We start from the raw sequence: 18,330 nt of genomic DNA on the forward strand, positions 1-18,330 counted from the left end.
GGGCGCGCCTAGCGAATCACAGACAAACAACAACAACCAATTACACTATCAACAATACCAATACCAATTAATCAACACAACCGACATACCAAACAATCAACAATACTGAGTAGGAAAACCTACCTTCAGCAAACAACAACAACACCCCATAGGACCATATGACGACAAGCAACCACCATTACCCACCATTACCACCTATTACACACAGTATGACAAACCCTATTACAACCAATCACAACCACAACCAAAATAAGGAAGACGATGATGATGATGACTTACCTACGCTCAGTGTTCCGGCGACAAGACCGCTACCCGACACATGCCTCCCAATCCCTTGGTGTCTCAAAGCTCAAAGAGTTCCAAGGAATGAAGTTTGGTGAAAGAGGGAGATGTATCGACGATTAGGTTTAGGAGAAATGAAATGAAAACTGATTTTGGGTTCACGACTTCACGATTTATATTTTACCGCTGAACTCGACTTACTGGATCGAGCAACTCGATCGAGTAGGGAACTTACTCGATCGATTGACCTCTACTCGATCGAGTCACTTAGCTACTCGATCGAGTAGCCTACGCTAGATCGAGCTTCCTAATCCCAAGAGTTATCATAACGTAAAATCGAACCAACAAAGGTCTCAAGAGGTCTAAACATGTGTCTAAGGTCAGTCAACGGGTCCCTAATAGGGCGGGTATTACATAATGTTATTTTAGTTTTAGTCTCTTTAACTCTTTGTATGGATATTTACATTTCTGTTTTTTTTTTCTTAATTTAGTTTTCACTCAGAAATACAACTTCATTAAGTAAAACATACTTAACATAAATTAACAATACGACATAAATCAGAAATACAACTTAATTAAAACGTACTTAACGGAAATTAAAAAACGAAATAAATGGAAAATACAACTTAATTAAAACATAGTTTAACTTTATTAAGTTCAAATTTAAAATCGAACATATTATCTTCAGCTGATGAAGATGACGATTCCAGATCTTCTTCATCATCTCCGGCCTCAATTTCTTCAGGTTGAGCAGCAATATATTGATCATAGATATCTATGATGTCGATTTTTGCATTTTCGAGGTTGAACACTCTACCGGTAGAGCTGGCAAGTCTGACCCGACCCGAACCCGAGCAAACCCGACCCGAACCGATCCGAGAATATTGCAACCTGAAACCGAAACCGACCCGACCCGATGACGACCCGTAACCCGAATTGACCCGATTATCAGTGACCCGAACCCGACCCGATATTGACCCGACCCGATACTGACCCGATTAAACTGATGTCATCTTTACATCTGGGGGTGGTGTCAAATAGGCAAGGGTGCGCTACATCTTCTAGACCCGGGTGTAGTGAAAAATATGCAAGGGTTGTTAGGTCGTCGCCCAAAAGCGGCGCGCCACCTCGAAGTATGGGTGTGGTGTCAAATAGGTTTGGATCTAAGAAGCATGGTCAAGAGCGGGTAAAGAAATCAGGACATGACTTTAGGAAGGGTAGTAGGTTACGTTTTGGTACTTGGAATGTTGGCTCTTTGACAGGGAGATTAGCTGGGGTAGGGGAGGTTATTTAAAGGAGGAGAGTGCATATAATGTGTCTACAAGAGATAAAGTGGGTCGGAGATAAAGCAAGGGTGATAGTGCCTTGGGGTTATAAGCTTTGGTACACGGGTAAAGACAAAAGTCGTAATGGAGTGGGTATTGTCATTGATAAAGATTACATTGATGATGTGGTAGAAGTATCGAGAAAGAGTGATAGGATTATGAGCATTAAGCTTGTAGTCGGGGATTAAGTGGTGACGGTTATAAGTGCTTACGCACCCCAAGTAGGTTTGGATGCTTCTTTTCGACGAGCCTTCTGGGAAGATTTGGAAGAGGTTGTAGAACGAGTCCCTATTGGAGAGAAATTGATCATTGGTGGTGACCTCAATGGGCATGTGGGTACTAGTCGAGTTGGCTTTGAGAACATTCATGGGGGTTTTGGTGTCAAGGAGAGAAATGAAGCAGGAAGTGACATATTGGATTTTGCTTTGGCATATGACTTGGGTATAATGAACACTTGGTTCGAGAAAAGACATTCTCATTTGGTGACTTATAGAAGTGAAGGTAATGCTAGTCAAATTGACTTCCTTTTGGTAAGGAATGTGTGGAGGAAAGAGTACACCGATTGTAAGGTCATACCCGGGGAAAGTGCCGCAACACAACATAGACTAGTGGTTCTTGATTTTCGGGGTAAGAAAGACTTGAGGAATAGAACGATAATCGGTGAGGCACGGATCAAGTGGTGGAAGCTACAAGGGGGAAACCAACAAGCGTTTTTGGATAAGGTTGTAAGTAGCGATATTTGGTCGGATTGCGAGGAGAAAGATATTGATGCAACGTGGGATAAATTGGAGCATGTTGTAAAGGATTTGGCGAGGGAGGTGTTAGGGGAATCTAAAGGGAATAGACCATCAAGTAAGGACACATCTTGGTGGAACGATGTGGTGAGACAAGCGATAAAGACTAAACGTGAATACTATAAGGTTCAGGGGAAATGCATGAGTGATGAGAACTTTGAAAAGTACAAGGAGGCTAGACGAGCCGCTAAAAAGGCCGTACGGGGTGCGAGGGCAAAAGTTAACCAAGAAGTGTATGCCAGGTTGGACACGAGAGAAGGAGAGAAGGATATCTATAAACTCGCTCGCATAAGAGACCGAAAGACGAGAGATATTGGGAGAGTTAGGTGTGTGAAAGATATGGACGACAAGGTTTAGGTTCAGGATAACGAAATAAAGGCTAGATGGAGTTCTTACTTTGATAATTTATTCAATGGACATCAAGAACAAAGTTTTGGGGATGTAGAGGTAACACCAAGCATGGTTAATCGGGAATTTGTGCGTAGAATACAAAAGAGTGAAGTTAGAAAGGCGTTAAGGAAGATGGGGTCAAAGAAAGCAGAGGAACCGGATGGTATACCCATAGAAGTTTGGAGGTGCTTCTGGGAGAAAGGGATCGAATGGGTAACTATGCTCTTCAACAAGATTTGGAAGAGCAACAAGATGCCATCGGCTTGGAGGAGAAGCACTCTTGTCCCTTTGTACAAGAACAAAGGTGATGTTCAAGAGTGTTCCAATTATCGGGGAATTAAACTTATGAGTCATACGATGAAGTTATGGGAGCGGGTAATCGAACAAAGGCTTAGGAGATGTGTAGACATCTCGGAAAACCAATTTGGATTTATGCCCGGGAGATCGACTATGGATGCGATTTTTATCATGAGACAGTTGATGGAATACCATCGGGACAAGAAGAAGAACTTACATATTGTTTTTATTGACTTGGAAAAGGCATATGATAGGGTACCAAGAGAAGTACTTTGGTGGGCTTTGGCGAGAAAGGGTGTGTCGCGAAAATATATTGACCTCATAAAGGACATGTATGAGGGGGCTAGTGCAAGTGTTCGCACTAATATTGGGAGAACGGAAGAATTTCCTATTACCATCGGGGTGCATCAAGGTTCCGCACTTAGTCCTTTTCTCTTTGCTATAGTTATGGATGAGTTGACAAGGGATATTCAGGACGACATCCCTTGGTGTATGATGTTTGCTGATGATATTGTGTTGATTGATGAGACAAAAGAGAGGGTGGAGAGAAAGTTGGAATTGTGGAGGCAGACTTTTGAGACTCGTGGGTTCAGGCTGAGTAGGAGTAAGACCGAGTATTTGAGGTGTCAGTTCACTAAGGTGGCGGGGTTGAGATCGACAGAGGCGGGGAGTATTATTTTCGATGGGAATGTTGTTGAGGGTTCGGATTTCTTCAGATATCTAGGATCTATTATTCAAAAAGATGGGGAGTTAGACGGAGATGTGGCTCACAGAATTAAAGCGGGATGGTTGAAATGGAAGAGTGCTTCAGGGTTTCTATGCGATAAAGATATGCCCCAAAGATTAAAGGGAAAATTTTATCACACGGCAATTAGGCCTGCCCTACTTTACGGCTCCGAGTGTTGGGTCGTGAAGCATTGTCACATTCAAAAGATGAGTGTGGCGGAGATGCGCATGTTGAGGTGGATGTGCGGACATACAAGGAAAGATCGGTTAAGGAATGAGGTGATTAGGGAAAAGGTAAAAGTGGCGCCAATAAAGGACAAGATGTTGGAAAACCGACTAAGATGGTTTGGCCATGTGAGAAGGAGACCTATGGACGCACCAGTTAGGAGGCTGGAGACTTGGAGAACAAAAAAGGTCCCTAGAGGCAGAGGAAGACCGAGACAGACATGGTTGAGAGTGATAGAGCACGATATGAGAGTTCTGGGGCTTGAGGAGAGTATGGTGACGGAGAGGGCACAATGGAAGGAAAGGATACATTTGGATTTTTAGTATTTGATGTTTTTTGACAGATTTAGTGTTTTTTTTATCTAATTTAAAGAAATTAATTTATTTATTTTTCTCTCCTTTATTACACTTTTTCACCAACCATACCTGGTTCATTCCGGATCCTTAACTCTATTTCGGTTTTTAAAAATCGTTTTAATCTTTTCTCTCGATTTAAATTTTAAGTTTTTTTAAAAGAAAGACGGAATTCGATTTTAAAACCTCTAAGTTCACCTTGACTTTCCATTACATTTTCGTTCTTCCTTTTTGTTTTTCATCTTCCCTTTTTTATTCGCATTTTGAGGCGTGCGTTCATCCATGGACGGTTCGAAAAGATGATTCATGTCAGCCGACCCCAAATCATTTTGGGATTAAGGCTCTGATGTTGTTGTTGTTGTATTGTTATGTTTCACTTTATAATGAAGTACTTAAACCAAATAATGCTTAAAAACGAAATTTAATGGTCAAAAATTGAAATAATGTGATAAAGTAACCGGACCCGATAATGACCCGACCCAAATCCGACCCTACCCGATACATCATTTGACCCAAAATGACCCGACCCGATAATGACCCGAACCCGACACGATCCAACCCGAAAGGGGTGGCTGACCCGATATGACCCGAACTCGATATGACCCGACCCGGCTTGACCCGACCCAAACTCGACCCGACTGACCCGATTGCGACCTCTATTGACTACCGGTACATAAATCGGAAAGTGTTGCGTAATCGAGCGCGATCATTATGCGCAGAAAATATTTGATGACATCACTTGATAACCTCTGATACTACGACATCTTTCCTGTTAATGTTTATGAGACACAACAACGTCGGTAATGGGAAGAATGCGGAATCTTCCCAGTTCCCGGCTAAGATGAGACACAGAACGCCAATTAGCGGATTTTCAAGCAAGTCCCATACAGTGTAACTTGGGACGACTAATTCAAGACGAGCAACTAACACTGGTAAATCCACAACGATTGAGTCGATCTTTCGTTGGTACACTCTGATTCTTTGAGCATTTGTTGCCATTTTAGTATTGTCGTGAATGGATTTGATTGAGAAAACGGGATTTTTAATAGTGAATAAGATGGGATGTTGTGATTGGAATGGATATAGTAAGGGGTATTTATACCCAATTGATAACGGTAACAACTTTTTGAATTTCAAACAGTTATATTTTTAAATTTTGAACGTTTAATTTTTTTAAATTTAAAACGGTTATAATGTTTGAATTTATAACGGTAACAATTTTTTGAGTTTCAAACGAACTTAAAATATATTACTTTAGATACCTCATTTCTACACCTCCCGCCAACCACCCAGTGATGATTGGGCCGCATGTTTGATACGCGGAGCGATTTATGACAGTTCGTAAGTTCATCATCAAGTGATAGCTCAAACACTCAAGTCAACTCCTCGGTCGTCATCTACGCACCGATACGGTCGTTTTGACAGTAATTAGAATTCATTTGGAGTGCGGGTCAAAAACCGCTTCATTTTCGAAAAACCGTTTGAATGCCGAGTCGGAATTTTACGGAATGTTCTAGAATTATCTGGATATTTATTCCTAATGAAAATTAATATTTTAAATAAATATCTACCGTAATATTGTGTTTCATGGAATAAGGAAGTTTAAATCTACCGAAATTCCATAATAAAACGCGGAAATCTTTCTTGCTGAGGAGGAAACCTCTGGGGAAATGACGCAGCAGGTGCTGCGCCTCTTCGAAGGATCGCAATAGTTGTTGTGCCTCTTCTCCAGCCCTCTTTTCGCGTTTTCCATAATATTTCCGTGATTTGTTTCCGTATTCGTGTCATTCCTAAACTCTTCCGTATGTTTAGTATAAATAGAGCCCTCCGGCCTCCATATTTGGCACGCGAGTGTTCCGCCCCTTCTCTCTCTATGTTTGCATTCTAGACTACGCTATTGCCTTTCGACGCCTACGTGCTTGATCAATCGACCACGTAAGCTCAGATCATTATGAGTCCCAGTCACGTTTCATAGACCGACCAATTTGACCAACTCCACCTTTAATCAACCTAATTAATTTACTAAATCCTCTAACGAGGGCACTTTCCACGCATATGCGAGTCGAGCAATCACTAAACGATAACTTTAGTCAATTTCGTTTCGTCAAACATGTAAGTCTGAGGGTGTAAATCCTATTTTTATTATTGTACTTTTATTTTGTATCAATTAATGTAAATCTATATCAAAAGCACGTTCGAAAACCGATTTAAAATCCATCTTTTAAAACCGTTTTTACAAAATAGCGGAGGTCAGACATCGAGAAGAAACGTAGCAGCAGCTGCGCCTCTTTGAAGGATCGCAGCTTTCCTGCGCCTTTTCCTGAGGCTGCTTGCTGCTCCTGCTCTTCTTCTTCTTCCTCGACTTCCTGCAAATTTCTCTTTTTCTTATTTCTTTTGTTTTTCTTCGTTGTTTCAGTATATGAAACATGTTTTAACAATTCCCTTTTAATTACAATGCTTAATTCGTCCTTAATCCCGAGTAAGTCAATACTTGCGGGTTTTCGCCGTTTTAATTCGAATCGATTTCTTCGGGTTTCGACTTGTTCATGTCGAGGTTCTGGAATCCTAATTTGATATATAAGTTTTCTTTCGAGTCTTATTTGTTCAGTTTCGTCTTAATCTAACCTCAAGTTTCGCCTTTTTGTATTTCCGACACGAGTCTGTCGTATAATCAAAATCATGTAAACCGCTGTAATTTCTCGTTTTAATTCGTTTTATGACTTGCCCATGTACATATAATCGGTTAAAACACTTCAATTCGAGTCTAATATCGATAATCCATCTTAAATTTACCAACAAACAATAACGGTGTTGCGGTTTTGACTTCACAGCCAGAACCCAGCTCTAGAACAGACGCATAAAGTGTTGCGCCTCTTCTAGAGGACGCGGCAGATGTTGCGCCTGTTCTGGGTTGGTTTCTGTCCCTAAACTCTTTCTCGCTTTGACGTAGCTCCTAATTACTGTTTAAATAAACTATTATTCATATTATCACTCCTAATCTGACGTATTTTCATATTTTTCATATTTTAATTTTAATTTCATTTTCTTTTTTGTTTTCTTCTTCGAAATCCCGTCTTCGAGCGTGCTTTTGATGTACATCAAATCAGGCCTTGTAATCTCTTGTAATTTTAATTATTGTAACTCATTTATCGTAAGTTTTTTTTATGTATGATTTAATTGTATGGCATTCACATTAATTGAATCTAACACTTACTTCGACCAAATTGTTTGCTAAATTGTTTAATCACCGACTTAGTCTAGTTTAACATGCTAGGATTAATCTGTGTTTGTTGCATTTCATGCATTACATCGACGACATATTAAATATGAAAAACTTCCCTAATCATTAGTAGAGGCCGCTATCGAGGCGGGCGGGATTAGGTGTTCGAATTAAAGAGCTTCCTAATACGTACCCTCATCCCTTACTCCAGTTATCTCTGGACATCCCTGTCCATTGGCATCTCGAGTGTCATTCTAGACATATAGTGCTAAGGGTAACGAATTTCTTAGTGTTTATGTCACTACTTTGTGTCTTGACATGACGCGAAGTATTCGAACGGTTCCAATTTTCCATAAAAATTGGTGGCGACTCCACAAATGCAGGCTTGTCAAACCTTTCACCGGTTTCAATGCCTTTCAAATCGGTAACGGCCCATGACGTGCCTCAGCCTCGCGCCAAGGTTCCGTGGGAGAAGTGTCGCCGCTTCGAAATCAACGCGCAGGTGCGCGCGGCGCGGGTGGCCCATGTCCACAATTACACAAGCGAACTTAATAATTTTTTTTTGAATTTCAAATGGTTACATTTTTTAATCTTCATTCCGATCAATTGTCAAGTGTGATAACTGTCGCAGTATCATCATTTCGCCTTCTACGAAGTCTTCTTGGTGTCGAACCCATGAATGCTTGTCGGTTCTAAATGTTCTGTTGGCATAACGTATCAAGGTGAGCAACACTAGCATCTCAGTAGGTCAACCAAACGGGGTGAAGTGGTGGCATAGGTAGACTCTCAGGAGGTGGGGGGCCTCTAGAATGCAACCGCATCCAATAGTTATGGTGTAATCCACATAATACTGTACGGTTGTTTATCTTCAATTGGGGTCTTCAATGTGCAACTTCTGTCCCAAACTTTCTTCCCATCTTCCCCTCGTATGTGACTAATAACACATATTGTCCAGTTGAAAAGCGTTGTAAACATGAGCAAATGGTCACCACACATCCAGTAGTCCGGCCCACAATTAATCGGAGTAAAGAACTCAACTCATATAAGTGTCGACTCAAACCCTGTCAAAGACCAAAGGTCGATGATTAGTAAATTCCGAACAACTATCTGTATATATCGTCGCTTTTCATCTCCCTGGCACACCATTCCCGCATAACTATATAATCTGTCTCTTGGCCCCGTTGGGCGTGAGATATAACCCGGAATCCACAATGCCCGTCATCTCCAACATCCACCCAACCATCGAAGTGGCCCCAAAGCACCTCAGGAACACCCCACCATTTGGCCCATGATGATATAAGGCCAATGGTGAAGTTCCTTTCCAACGGTGCACCGGGAGCTCCTGATTTGAAATCACCATGTCTTTGTTGTTATGGTGGTGCATTTGTTGAACCGTCAGTACTTGGTGTCCCGAACTTCCTTTGTACATGCTCGAAACCCGACTTGTTTCTAGTTGTAGAACCTCTAGGGCGGTCTTTTGGATTTTCATTGATAGGGGTAGCAAAATGTCTTGGTCCTCTCGGTGGGTGAAGTCACGCAACAAGTCTATGACTGCCCTTCGATAAACCGGGTCACTGTTTCTCACACCTTCAACTAATTCCTCAAACAAATCACCATCATTTTTTGGCATTTGTTGAGGACTATCATACACCAATGTCTTCCAAAAGACATGGACATCCTCAATATGGAACCTCATATGTCTGTTATTCAAAGAAACCAACTTGCATGCAGAAGGTAATCCATGAGTCATTCCTAGCACGTGTCCACATTGATCCTCTACCCCGGTACCCAAACCAAGGCCTCTCAAAAGTTCTTTCTCCATTATCTCTATGGACATAGTAGACATGTTCCCTTGCAATAAGGAGAAAGTATGGGATGTTATCTTTGGTCTACTCATTGAATCTTCGAGCTCTTTTCTAATCTTGGAGTGTTGACCTTCTAGCATGCCGTCGATACGGGACCACATGGTATCAAGTGTGAGATGACTGCTTTTCAACCAAGCCTTCAATAGAGAATGAGCTGACTCAACACGGGAAGTTGGCGTGTTACCAAGATGGAAGAACTCATTTGTATAACATAATACAAACTTCGCCGCATGCTCACCCCAAGTGTTCCCGATATAAGTGGCCAAAGCAGGCCACTTGATACAGAAGATTCTCCACCAACACTAAAACTCTTGCTCGGTAGGTGCATCGATCACATTAATCCAATCCGATTCTGGATTTGTCATGACATGTTTCTTGTAACTCTCGGATTGATAAGTAGTGATAGCTTTAGCATTGATGTCTTTGTTCAGGTGCCATCGACACAACAAATGATCAACCCCGGGATATACTGCATTAAGAGCATTGATCAAACCCAATTCCTGGCCAGTGACAAAAACAGAAGGAGACGCTCCCGTGGAATCTAAAATGTCACCTAAATTCTTCAACAGCCACTTGTAACACTCCTCGGACTCGGTAGAAAGCATCGAACATGCAATTAAGAACAACAATCTGGTGGGTGTGACACCAACCATCTCAATGATAGGATTCTTGTACATATTGGTATTATACGTCGAATCCATGATTACCACGTAAGGATAAGCCCGAAATAATTTCACGGAATCACGATGTGCCATGAAAACATGTGTGATCTCTTTTGTCTCGGAATTACTCTTATGTCAATGCACGTATTTCGCTTCTACCGCTAGAGCCAACATATGTTGAGCGGTATTTCTTTCACCCCTAACGTCTTGCCTATTTTTCCTTGTCTCATTATATATCTGCGTGCTTGACGGTTGAGGTTTTTCGGGGGGTTTCAAATGAAGACCATTTTTAATATCCCTCGGTAGAACCCCGGCCATAGTTTGTTGCCTAACATATGCCTTCTCCTCCGGATCCAATCCCGCGAAGTAACGATCCCCGTCCTTATAAACTGCTACGTTGTGGTTGTGTAGTCCACCACCCTCGGAGGTTACAATGCTCCAAACTATCGTCACTTGATCATTTTTAACCACGTAATTTTGCACGACACGAATACGGAACAAGCATGAACACTTATGCGACCTCCTTGGCTTTTCGGGATCATCCGTTGGTGGGGATAACACATGTCTTTTACATCTAAAATAACTTGCCAACAACCCGTTTTCTTTTCTGTTTTTTACTCCATTATTTGCTTTAACCAAAGCAAACCCATTCTCCAATGCAACACTATTAGCCCAATTGAAAGCAAAACAAGATAAAACGAGTTTTTTGTCCGACCACGGACTGAAAGTTGACACTTCACAATTAATCCATGGCTAAACCACGAGACTCAACAATCGACCATGGCCAAACATTGAGACTCAACGTTCAACCATGGCCAAACGTTGAGACTCAACGTTCAACCATGGCCAAATGTTGAGCCTCAACGTTTGAACCATGGCAAACGTTGTGAATCAATGTGAAACCATGGTCAAACGTTGGATCTCAACGTTTGGTCCATGGCTGAACGTTGAATCTCAACGTTTGGTCCATGGCTGAACGTTGAATCTCAACGTTTTGTCCATGGCTGAACCTTAGGTTGCACAAATTTCAGATTTACGCAAAAAACGCAATGTTCGCTACTACTAAGTCAAATATATATATATATATATATATATATATATATATATATATATATATATATATATATATATATATATATATATATATATATATATATATATATATATAAAAAAGCTAAATCATTTAGATGATTATGATTGGCTCCTTAATTTAAAGGGTAATATTATTTTTCTACTTCAAAGCCCCACCAAGATCTCGGAGACATTAATTTGAACTTTTAACATTAAACAATTCTGGAGTACTTTTGTACCTTTTCAACTTTTCTGTTTTCTATTTATATTCTTTTGCTAAACATACGAATATTACATATAAAAAATTTATAAATAAATGTAACCGTGGAAATAAAATGTCGTCGAAAGTAATCCCCTATCTATAAAAGCTAAAGCATTTAGAGGCTTCTTATTGGCTAATTGATTTTTGGGCAAATGACCCCCACGATCAGTTCTCTCAATTAATTACTCTTTCTCCTCTAATTTCATTTGCTTTCCATTTATTCATTATTCATATGTTAAGTTTATGATAAAAGTTTATTTACATAAATTTTATGCTAAAAGAAAATACAAAAAAAAAACGGAAATCTGAACAGAAATTCAAATGTTCAACGACTACAAATTAATAAATTTCAAACTAATTAATTAAAAACTAAAAAACCGAATTAATCATACGGAGTAACAAATAAAATATAGACAAGCAAATTATACACCATATTTAACACAGAGGCCCGGATTATAATATCTTGATGAAAAAAAAAAGATCCATTAAAATTAATTATGGGGAAAAAAAATTATGAAAAATTATTTTGCATGCGGAAAAAATCTTAATTATCAGGATATTTTAGGTACTTACAAAATCACAATAATAATTTTACAAGAACATAACCAAAAGAAATGTAAATATGATTTCCCAAAAAAAACTTAGGACAAATATTTTACTTTCCTCATGCATAATGCTTTTGTTTTGTCTTATTCATCCTACACATATATATTTAACCCGTCTTAAACTTAAATGGATAGCATCGTCTTAAATAATAATTTGTGTATTTTTATAATGTCGAGCAAATACGTTGTTTTTTGTTACGTCTAAGTTAAGCGTATAAATTCTCTTTACTTTTTACATCGATATAAATTTAATACTAAAATCATATTTTTATTAAATATATTCGCCTTCTTATTAATTTTTTCAATTTAATAAAATTAAACCCGTGCATTTTTTGCACAGGCGTAAAACTAGTACGTGACGTAAATCACCTAACGAATAGATTTAACGATGCTCAAAAAAATGAAAATTAATCAAATAATGAAGCGATTTAGTTGTTTACGTAACGGTGATTCGGGTTCCGTCATGTTAATTAATCTTGTTAATTGTTGTTGTTTTTTTTTTTTTTAAATTAAGTTGATTTTTACTAGAATTTGAGAAAAAAAAATTAGAGAGAGAAATGAGTGTAAATGTGCAAAGAGCATTATCTTCTTTTGGAATGAAAACGTCGTCGATAGTTACTAAAACATCGTCGATGAAAATTAGCCATCTATTTTATCTGAACAAATATATTATCTTAACAATAATATATTTTCCTAATATTCCTAATATAATATTCTCTAATAAACCGCCTCAGTCAAGACGGCGAAAAGGCTACGGTTACACTTATGCTCTGTTTGGCAAGGGAAATAAGGTACCTTATTTTATCAAAGTAGCTTATTTGACCAAAATATCAGCTACCTTATTTGTTTGGTGCCTATTTGGCATGTTAAATAAGCTAGCTGGATTTAAAAGCTACCTAGAGTAGTAGCGCTTGGTAAATAAGCTACCTGTTTTATTTTATTTTACATTTTTGCCCCTTCAATTTATAATATTAAATACATATTGTGTCCTTTTATGTCATTTGGCTAAAAATTAGCTACCTTTTCAGCTAGTTTGCCAAATATTTTTTGTATAATCATCTATGTTATCAGTTCCTAATTTTCCGTTACCTTATAAGCTACCTTTTCAGGTTTCGAATAACTTTTCAGCTTTAAGGTACTTTGTCGGGTTTCAGCCAACTTTTCAACTAGTTTTACTAAACAGGGCCTTAGTGTATAAAATCTTCTATAAACAATGTGTAACGTATTGACACGTGTCAATACTGAATATGAGATAGAATTTTTATTTACCTTGGTTATGTTATATTTGGAAACTAAGAATATGAAAATCATAATCAAAATTTAAATATTTATTTTAATTTTAATTAATATATTCCCAATTATGTTATTGACTCCCTTATAATTTTAATATTTCACTCCTTATAACTTCCTTTTATGATTTAGAATTTGGTATGTATTATCCTTGATCACCGTCCACCCAAACCACCAACCCATATCAACACCGCCGGCTCTCCGTCAGCCGCAGAAGGCGCCACCCATCGGCACATGGTGACCATCACGCTGGCAAAATCCCTCCCTCACCCAATCACCTTCACCTCTAGCCACTAATTCCTCCAACTACGATGTTGATTTCCATAACGTTCTCGTTTTAGCCGCCGTAGCTATTTCGATAACAACTGACGAAACAACCATTCCATCACCACCCATTAAACCATAGCCACAGGTTACTCTTATATCCTTTTTACTATTATGAGGTGGGGCAATGGTGGTCCTAGGAGAGGGCGTATGGGTTGCTAGTGGTCGGTGTGGTGGTGGCTATTGTAGAGTTGGATAGGTGGAAGACGGGTGAGGGAGGTTGGTGAATGGTGATAAGAAGATGTTAAATATGGTGGTAGAGGAAAACGGAAATAATGAACCAAATTTTTTGGAGAAAAACTTGCATATATGATAAGATTGACTCAGTATAAAATATTATCTTTCTTTTTTGTAAATATAATTGTTTAGTTTATGATTCCAACATTATTAAATTTCTCCTTCACCCTTTTTATATATATCTTTCCTTAATTAGAAGATAGAATGATATATTCTGCCACATGGTGATCTTTTATTAGTAGTGTACTAAAGATTATGTACACTATGTGTAATCGTAGCATTTTCCATTAAAATGGTAGGTGACGGACGCTTTGACTGGACCAAAACATAGTTGATAATGCCGTTGTAGATGAGCTAAGTTGACTTTTGTTGCGGTAGCCGAAGCTGGTGTCTTGCCCATGTCCTGAGATCATGCCATTGGAAAAGCCACACATAAAACACAAATAAAAGTAAATGTGCACGAGAGCCGAAACCAACTCCTGAGACACAACTAAAACGTCAATGTGCATGAGGGCCAAAACAAACTCGTAAACACTGACTATAAAAACAAAACAGATGGTGTACGACTGTACGAGGTACGAACCAAACTCGTAAAATACCGGAAGTGTGAGGCCGAAGCAAACTCAACAATCCAATTAAATTAAAATAAAAACACAATCAAAATAAAGTGCTTCTAGGGTTTCCTGTAGAGATTCCGTCTTAGCTAGTCTTTGCTCTACCTTTACGTCAAGGTTTTTCTTGCATTTCTAACGTAGGGTTTGGTCGTCTCTATTCTCTTCTTATTCTTTCTCTTTCTTGTTTTTCTTTCCTTTCTTGAAATTGTTTCTAATATGGAGAAGTCTAGTAGTAGTCGACAGAGACGATTGGGTAAGCGAATTGCGGGTGTAAGGGAGGATGATACGGAGGATTTGTTGAATTGGGAAGTCGGCTCAGATAACACGGAGATTCGTAAGTCCGAATTGCTGCTCGTGGGTAAACTTTGGGCGACGAAGTCGATCAATACGAAGGCTATTGATACCATGTCAAAACTATGGAATCTGAAGGGTACAATTATAGGTAATGTCCTTGACCCTAATGAGAAAAATTTTGTGCTCCGTTTTACTGATGAAAAGGATAAAAATAAGGTCATTGAGGGTCAACCATGGCACTTTGATAAAGTTGTATGGTGCTTTAATGAGGCGAGCGCAACTGGCCAGATGACGGATACTCTGCTTTATCACTTACCTCTTTGGGTGCATATACATGATCTTCCTATTATGGGTAGATCGAATGAGGCGAATATTAGGAGGCTTGGGTCGCAATTGGGGATGTTTGTTAGTATTGATACTACTCCATACCCCGAGATTAAAAGAGCTATTAGGGTTCAGATTGTGCACGATGTTAGGAAACCGTAAAAGTCACATGTTGAAAATCGCATGCTTGACGGAGAGAGTAATGATTTTCTGGTGCAATATGAGAGAATTCCGACTTTCTGTTATGGGTGTGGAATATTAGGGCATGGGGAGAAGGATTGTGAGGATGGACTTTATGAGGATGTTGGTTTACCTTTCGGGCAATGAATGTGGGCGGCGCCGTTGAAAGTGATAAAGGTTGTGTCGAGCTCGAAGTCGAAGGCTGCTACTGTGCTGGTGGATAGACTGGAGGAGGATGTTCGTAAGGTTGAGAAGTTTCGCGGGATGAGAGAACAGGAGGATGTGGAGAGGATGATAGCTAAATTACAGAAGATGGCTTTGTCGAAGAAGGCAAGAGTTCAGATAGTACGAGAAATTCCTGTGGTTAGGGATAGGAGTTCAGGTAGTATGGAGGAGGCAAACATTGAGATGGGAGGGTGGTTAGAGGGAGAAACGCGGGTGAGGGACAAGGTGTTGGTTAATGGAGGGGGAGATAAGGAAATCGGTGCTGCTATGCAATTGGAAAGTGATGGGGGGAGGGGCAATACTGCTGAGATTGTAAAACAATGTGGCCGGAGGGATAGTACAATTAAAGCCTGAAAGTGGAGGAGGTTGGAGAGGGACGAAGTGATTGATGGGTCAACTACAACATTTGTCGGGATTGCTATGAAACGGGGAAGGGAAGAGGGGGAGATAGAGGATAGTACCGTGTCAAAGAGACTACAACTTGATATGGGTGTGCTTTCACCTAAGGCGGAGATTGAGATGACTCAACCCCACCGGACCTCATGAATCTCATATGTCTTAACTGCAGGGGGTTGGGCAATCCCTCTGCATTTAGTGGTCTTCGGGATCTTATCCGAAGAGAGGCCCCGGCTATTATTTTTCTTTGTGAGACTAAGCTCAGTAGTTAAGATATGTGCAAAATAAGGAAGAGAGTGGAAGGGTGCGATGGTATGGAAGTTGATAAAGCTGGTAGATCCGAAGGGCTTGCTTTTTGTGGCGGAAAGACGTTGGGTGTATTTTTAGGTCTGGAACTGTTCACTATATGGATTTTGATGTCGAGTTAGAGGTGGTTAAATTTTGTATTACCGGTTTATATGGGTGGCCGGCTGTCCAAGATCGACATTTGTCGTGGCAAAATTAAGGCTTCTTGCTTCCTAATCGCAAGAACCATGGCTTTGTGTGGGTGATTATAATGAGGTCTTATATTTTCGACGGAGATGAAAGGTTGGACAAGAGCGCAATGACAAATGAACAACTTCTGGGATACTATTGATGATTGTGGTTTGCGAGATATGGCTTTTGAGGGGTATGAGTTTACTTTCGATAATGGGCAGGAAGGTGATACTAATAGACAGAGTCGGTTGGATAGGGCTATGATGAGTGAAGGTTGGCTTGATATTTTTCCTTACGCTAGGTTTGTTCACCTTAATAGGGAGTGGTCTTATCATGCCCTTATTAAGGTTGTGTTTGACATGAGACTAGAGGTGAATGACAAGTCGGGGAAAATTTTTAGGTTTGAAGAGATTTGGGAAGGCGAGGATGGTTGCGAGGACACGATTTGGAGGGCTTGGGGGATGGAGAGTTGCTGGATATGATTAATGAGCGTGCTAAGGCATTGCAGGAATGGAAAGGGGTGAGTATTGGCAAGGTTTTATGAGATTTACAAAATAAGCGGTTAAAGTTGAAACATTTGAATGAAGGAGGACGTTCAGCTAGTCAAATTAGAGATAGGAAAAATCTAGTTACAGGAATTACACATCTTTTGAAACAAGAGGAATTATTTTGGCGACAAAGGTCAAGGGTTCTTTGGCTTCGTGATGGTGACAATAATACTAAGTTTTTTCATCGGAAAGCTGGTCAACGTAAGCAAAAAAACAATATTCGTAAGATCCTTGATAAGGAGGGTCGTATTTATACCAGAACTGATCATATTGATGGGTATGCGGTCTCTTATTTTTCAAAACTTTTATCTTCATCCGAGTCTGAGGAATTCAGTGGTTTGCTGGGAGGTATTGAGGGGCGTGTCACAATAGACATGAATACTATTCTTCGGGCGGATTATAGTGCAGAGGAAGTGGTCACTACTTTGAATTAGATGCATCTACTGAAAGCACCTGGACCTGATGGTATGAATGGTCTTTTTTATCAAACGTATTGGCATATTATGGGTCCTTCTGTTATTCGACATACTCTTAATATTCTTAATGATGCTGCTATACCGGCTGGTATGAATAAGACTACTATTGTTCTTATTCCTAAGAAGAAATCCCCTAACAAAATGGAGGAATTTAGACCAATTAGTTTATGCAATGTGGTATATAAAATTGTGTCAAAGGTCCTTGCTAATAGATTGAAGCAGTTCTTAGGGGACGTTGTCTCGGTAAATCAGATTGCATTTACACCTGGAAGGTTGATCACTGATAATATTCTTCTTGCTTTTGAACTTTTTCACTCTATGAAGAATGCTCGTAGCGGTGGGAGTCACATGGCTTTAAAACTCGATATGGCTAAAGCTTATGATCGGGTTGAGTGGTGCTTCTTAGAAGCGATTTTGAGGCGTATGGGATTCGATTCATGCTGGGTTAGCCGTGTTATGGAATGTGAGTCTTCGGTGGTGTATAATGTAAGGGTGAATGGCTCGACCTCTGATGATTTTACGCCTAGTAGAGGGCTACGGCAAGGGGATCCTCTGTCGCCATATCTATTTATTTTATGTGTGTAGGTTTTATCGAATATGTTGCGCAAAGAGGTTGAAGCTGGGACACTACATGGTCTACGTATTTCTCCTAGTGCGCCTGTAGTTTCTCATTTATTGTTTGATAATGACAGTATAATTTTTTTTCGGGCTAATGAACGTGAAGCGAGGAAAGTAAAGGAGGTTCTGGGATTGTATGAGAAGGCCTCGGGCCAATTGGTTAGTCTCAAAAAAACTACTCTCTGTTTCAATAAAGGGGCGACATGGGCTAAGAAGAGCAAGGTGCTGGATATTCTTAACGTGCGATTA

General features: G+C 39.7%; 2 protein-coding genes across 2 annotated transcripts; one reads left to right on the forward strand and one right to left on the reverse strand.

Moving 5' to 3' along the window:
* Window positions 1-9,780: 9,780 nt before the first annotated feature.
* Window positions 9,781-10,179, reverse strand: LOC141643235 (protein FAR1-RELATED SEQUENCE 5-like). Its single transcript, XM_074452303.1, has one exon. The coding sequence runs from the start codon at window positions 10,177-10,179 to the stop codon at window positions 9,781-9,783; it is 399 nt and encodes a 132-aa protein (XP_074308404.1).
* Window positions 10,180-16,573: 6,394 nt separating this feature from the next.
* Window positions 16,574-17,421, forward strand: LOC141643244 (uncharacterized). Its single transcript, XM_074452314.1, has 2 exons — window positions 16,574-16,868; window positions 17,027-17,421. Exons 1-2 carry the CDS (start codon window positions 16,574-16,576, stop codon window positions 17,419-17,421), a joined length of 690 nt encoding a protein of 229 aa, XP_074308415.1.
* Window positions 17,422-18,330: the final 909 nt, after the last annotated feature.

Source organism: Silene latifolia, chromosome 1 (genome assembly GCF_048544455.1).
Source record: "Silene latifolia isolate original U9 population chromosome 1, ASM4854445v1, whole genome shotgun sequence".
Lineage (NCBI taxonomy): Eukaryota > Viridiplantae > Streptophyta > Magnoliopsida > Caryophyllales > Caryophyllaceae > Silene > Silene latifolia.

Coding starts and splice junctions, on each gene's coding strand:
- LOC141643244 (XM_074452314.1), top strand. CDS start 16,574: ATGAACAACTTCTGGGATACTATTGATGATTGTGGTTTGCGAGATATG. Junction 16,869..17,026: donor GATTTGGGAAGGCGAGGATG/GTTGCGAGGACA, acceptor ATTTGAATGAAG/GAGGACGTTCAGCTAGTCAA.
- LOC141643235 (XM_074452303.1), bottom strand. CDS start 10,179: ATGGATTCGACGTATAATACCAATATGTACAAGAATCCTATCATTGAG.